Raw genomic sequence first — 5,423 nt, forward strand, 5'->3', positions numbered from 1 at the left:
AGATAATGAATACCGTACGGTATTATATTGATCTCGATATTTCAATTTGTTTTAATATTCCATTGATGCTTTTATCAGTTATTTTAATTTGAACATTTTTATTGTTTTATCGATTTTATCAATTTAATCTTTTTATATTTTCATCAATTTTATCATAACTTTTAAGGAGCCTCGTCGCATGCGTCGCGGTCGTAAATGAAAATTGCAGTGCAATGTGCAAGTCCGATTCTTAGACTTCATTCAATGACAAAATCGAAAAAGACCTCCACTTCCAAATCCCGTAGAAAAACCAATATAGTATACATCGAGTGGATCTTGGTCCTGAAACGTCATGAAAGCATCCTCACCATTAATACCAACTCTTATCAAACCATTATCAAACGATATCCAAAACTTCGTAAAAACATAGGGAGAGACAACAGTGTTGGTGGTGCTGGTTTCGCTGTTGCACTGTGCACAACGACGGATATAAGAGACCGTATTTGTGTTGCCTCCTATAACAATTTCATACATAGGATTCATAACCTCTGGCATTGACGACAGACAAATATGAACATCGTGGTAGGCAGCGACACTGAACTCGATACTTGATGTTCCGACTAGAAGTCTTGGATTGTCAAAGCGGTATTCATAAACTAATCCTGTGATGTATTCACTGCAAACTAAAACAAAAAGACATAATGTGTAAAAACCAGTGGCGGACCGTCAATGCAAGCAAGGTATGCAGTGCACGCCCTGGGTAAAACAAATAAAAAAGAATATAATAGTACAGTTTCTACGTTTTATCATGGACCTATTAATCTTATTAATAGGTCCATGGTTTTATTAGGCATTCCTTAGTCATGATCTTCTATATAAACATTAATTTTTCGAGTGGATTGCTACAGTTTATTGGAATACCAAAGTTTTTCAATGTTTGGCCAACTCTGGTATCTAGGATGAACACAGTCTGCGCTATCGTACTCAGCTGCTTAGAGTTTCTGAGCATATACTTAATGGAAACGGTGCTTCCAAGAGTATGTGCGCATGCTCTCTTCTCACAAATCAGGACCTCCACTGCCGATCTGGTACTGGTATTCTATCTATAGGCCTAATCTCAATTATTGAAGTTTAAATAAATGTGCATACATATGAACGGTATAGAAGAAACTTTTAATTATTTTTATTATTTGAATAGAAATTTCTTAAAATACAGGAATAGAAATTCTCTTGTAGAGAAGATACACAACTATGCCGGTATTAAAAATGACATACATTTTTATTTTGACTATAGAATGCAATCTGATTCTGTATGGTAGTAGGCTTACGAACTTTTCCTACTAGCAGGCCGTAGCATCAGTGGCGTAGAGGTCTTGAAATGGAAGGGAGCTGATATCGGTGATTAGGTGAGGGGGATAACTAGCAAAATAAGGTGATTTGAGGTGATTTATAACTACTTGAGCATGATTTGTGGGCGGGGGCGACTGGGGAGATGGGCGAGTATTTTTTTGCTGGGGAGGGTGGGGGGCGTGCGCGCCCCTCGCACATCCTAGATATGCCAATACCTAGCATACCCTGCAATCTACTCTACGGTCCGCCACTGGTAAACGTAAGCAATTAAACACGTTTAATAACTCAGCAATTCTCTTAAAACATAGGCCTGCAATTTGTTAATTAAAACTGTGAAACTATATAATAATAATAATAATAATAATAATAATAATAATAATAATAATAATAATAATAATAATAATAATAAGATTATATATGGACTAAATGAACATTTTTATCCCGGTCTCAAACATCTTGGTGTTACTGTACAACATTCATAGAAATACACATTTCACTGGGTGAATTAACACACAAAAAAATGCGATTATTCTAAAAAATATTGTAAAAAAATGTCGAGGCCTATATTGTTGCTTTGGTTTGGAACCATTATCCGATGAGCATGTAGGCTTATAGGCGGCGCTACGGTAACTGATCGCAATATACTGCACCGTACTTGGTGCTATGACGTAGGATAGTGTAGGCTAGCATATAAGAAATGTCAAGATGTTAATAGCATGTATTTAATGTTTAATTTGATATTAAGAAATCAAGCTGTTGACTTAATATCTCCGTATTACACAGTGAATACTGCCACCCGTTGATTTACAAGAGGTGGTTCTTTAGACTGTACTCATGACAAGATATAAGCAAAGTTCAGCCGATATTAACACATAAAGAAATAAAAGTACAACTGTGAACTTAAAACGCCAAATCAACAGTAGATATCTGCATCTGTTCATCAGCCACTGGGTAGCCAGGTCTCTATAGATCGAACTTCTGTTATTTTTAGTATTGTGTCCTGTTTTTATTCACTTTTATAACTTAAATTAAGGTTTATGATATTCTCTAATACTCCGTATTATTTAGTATTATATCCTGTTTTTATTCACTTTTTTAACTTAAATTAAGGCTTATGATATTCTCTAATACTCCGAAATGGGTAGTTGGAAGAAATAAAATAATGCTATATTGTTATTATCATAAACTATATTAATAGGCCTAATTAAGCCTTATAAATATAAATGGCTCCCACTATTATTAATAATAATAATATTATTATTATTATTATTATTATTATCATTATTATTATTACAAATGAAAACATAAGAAAGAAATAAGATGAAGTAATAATATATCAAATGCTTGTAGTACACCACGTAGAGGTGTTCTGAAATTGTTCTAAACTATCTACGTGGTGTTCTATAAGCATTTAATATAATTGCACTTGGTTATATAACTTACTGAGATTTTCGCATGATTGGTAGTCGTTAACGTTTTCCACAATATTACAACACACGTATTCATCTTGGCATGAGTATCCAACTTCCTGGTTATCTTTGCACCCAATATGACCATGGATACTGATCTGAAAGGTGATAAACAATAGTAGGCCTACATATAAGGATAAAAATATCCGGGTCCCTGTTATGACATTGTCCATGTTTGTCGAGAGAAGGAATTACAGTTACATTGTGGAAGTAACAAACTGTCTGTTAAGCTCTAAACTCTTGAAACTAATATTGTATTTATCTCTAAATTTCATTTTTAATTTTGAGAATTAGACCTAAATATTTTTAATTTTATCAGTCGAGTGTCATGTTGTCATATTGAATTCTTGGATCCACTGGTTTATTTCAAATACCGTACTCGTGCGAATAAGCGCCCCGTTTGAATAAGCGCCCCTCTCGAATAAGCAACTTGAAAATTTCCTTAAGCGCCCCGTTTGAATAAGCGCCCCTTTTTAATTTGAATAATTCAATCAATTCTGGACTGTGGATATTGCTATGATTTGAGGTGTGGAGTGGAATCACATTCTCCTTTAGTCAATATCAAAATGAGGATATTTATCTTGGACAGATGAGAGCTCTCTGGACAGACAGTATATTTCCAACTTTCATCTTCTTACTTTTTTCTATAGCCTAGTCCTACTGCTTTTCCGACAATTTGCACCTAACAACACATTCCCATCTGAGTTTTCAAGAAAACCTGCAATTATCATGCTATCCTGCTAATCTCAATCGGCATGGCCAAAAAGTAACCACCACCACTAATTTCATCTGCTATTCTGCTGTTATGTAATAATGTACTCACAACATTCTTGTCATGCTCTCTGGACGATTATCTTTTCCGCCAAACCACCATTCGTAATTTGCGGTTTCCTGATGTCCTTATATAATCATTTTTCATTCAAAATGTGTCTCTTGAATTTAGTAAGTTGTCATAATAACCCCTCGATTTTCATCTATTTCCATAAGCGCCCCCTCAATTTCCACTCTGTTTTGATAAGCGCCCCGTTCGAATAAGCTGAGCGCCCCGTTTGAATAAGCGCCCCTCAAAAAGTGCTAAAAATATTTTAAGCGCCCGGGCGCTTATTCGCGCGAGTACGGTACCTTGTACCGTTGCGTTAGGAGTAAGCATTGTGTTGGTTGGGTCTACCTCGTACAGTTAAGGTTTACTGTTATAAATCGATTTGCTTCACAGTAAATAAAGTTAGGCCTACTTCGTACTGTTGAATTCCAGTAAACCATACGGTATACGTCACCTCGTACTAGTTACTGATTTAATACAAACCAACGCTGGTGGCGCACTCCATGATTTAATAATTGAATAAAAATAGAAAAATTATACTTTCTTAGATTTTTAAATTTGTTTAATCCATTAATGCATATAACTATGTTATATTTGAATTTTGTCTGCCTAGCTGTCTTATTTTGGCACAAAAAAAAAAAGATAACCAGGAGTTTCCTGATTTCCTGTGCATTTGTCAGCGTTTCCACCAGGCCAAATTGTAAACACCGAAAGGGGTCTATACATTATTCCTATTGTTGACTGATTTGATAGCATCTTGATTCATAATAAGCTAAGTTGTATATTTAAACTGCTCATAATAAGACTGCTATACTCGTACTGTTGACTGATTTCATAGTCTGCTAAGTAATTTAACCTACTCATAATAAGCCATGCTGTTATACCAACCTCGTGCTGATGATCGTTTTCATAGTATGCTAAGTTACATATAAATGTTACTCAGAACTCAGTTGCTATAGAAACCTCGTACCCTTGACTGATTTCATAGTATGTTATATAATTAGCCTACTCATAATAAGCCATGTTGCTAAACCAACCTCGTACTGTTGACTGATTTAATAGTAAGCTAATATAGTTTACCAATTCATAAATAAGCCATGTTGCTATACCAACCTTGTACTGTTGACTGGTTTCATAGTAGACCATGTTAGAATCTGTGGTGAAGATATCTTCTTCAGTATCTTCACTGATTCCGTTCAGGTAACATGTATTCTTACCATCAAACTTCACCGATATACACACGGGCTCCATCATGCAATGCATCACGCATCGGATGGCAGACTGTGTATGGACAAGATGTATCACGCGTATTTCCGATGGAGCGTTTTCCTTATGAACCATCAGTTTTGAACGAAAACAATTCGTCTCTTCTCTAGCATCTCTTACCAAACTGGAAACTTCCACTATGAAACAACAATTGCAAATTTATATGCACAATTATTTAAAATGTCTATCGATTGGTCAATTGGCCAATCTATCCATTTCTAGTCATTCAATTTTACATTGCTAATGTAAAAATCAGCTCCTGTATTTGTCTAGTGTGGCTGTATTTTGTTTTACTACTTAAGCTTGCTTAATTATTAATGTATCATATTTTGTATGCTGACATGTAAACCTTTAGATAATAAGATATCTGTTAATGTACTGTCCATTTTATAGAGATGTACAAAACTTCGAATGTTTACACCTATTTATTGTAAACTTGAGAGGCCTAGGTTTTAGTTCATGCAATTTTTTTTGTATGCTGACATTTAAGCATTTTAACAATAATTTTAATATGCTGTTCATTTTATAGAGATGTACAT

General features: G+C 34.8%; 1 protein-coding gene across 1 annotated transcript in view; it reads right to left on the reverse strand.

Moving 5' to 3' along the window:
• Positions 1 to 10: 10 nt before the first annotated feature.
• Positions 11 to 5,423, reverse strand: part of LOC117110106 — an 8,922-nt gene continuing 3,509 nt past the window's right edge. The window contains exons 5-7 of the mRNA XM_033252707.1: positions 4,732 to 5,021; positions 2,773 to 2,896; positions 11 to 662 (exon numbers count right to left, since the gene is read on the reverse strand). Of these exons, the coding sequence (XP_033108598.1) occupies positions 241 to 662; positions 2,773 to 2,896; positions 4,732 to 5,021 (836 nt within the window). The 3' untranslated portion in view covers positions 11 to 240. The remainder of the gene's footprint in view (positions 663 to 2,772; positions 2,897 to 4,731; positions 5,022 to 5,423) is intronic.

This window comes from Anneissia japonica, unplaced genomic scaffold (assembly GCF_011630105.1).
Source record: "Anneissia japonica isolate Jap-2015-1 unplaced genomic scaffold, ASM1163010v1 scaffold287580_len341680_cov180, whole genome shotgun sequence".
NCBI lineage: Eukaryota > Metazoa > Echinodermata > Crinoidea > Comatulida > Comatulidae > Anneissia > Anneissia japonica.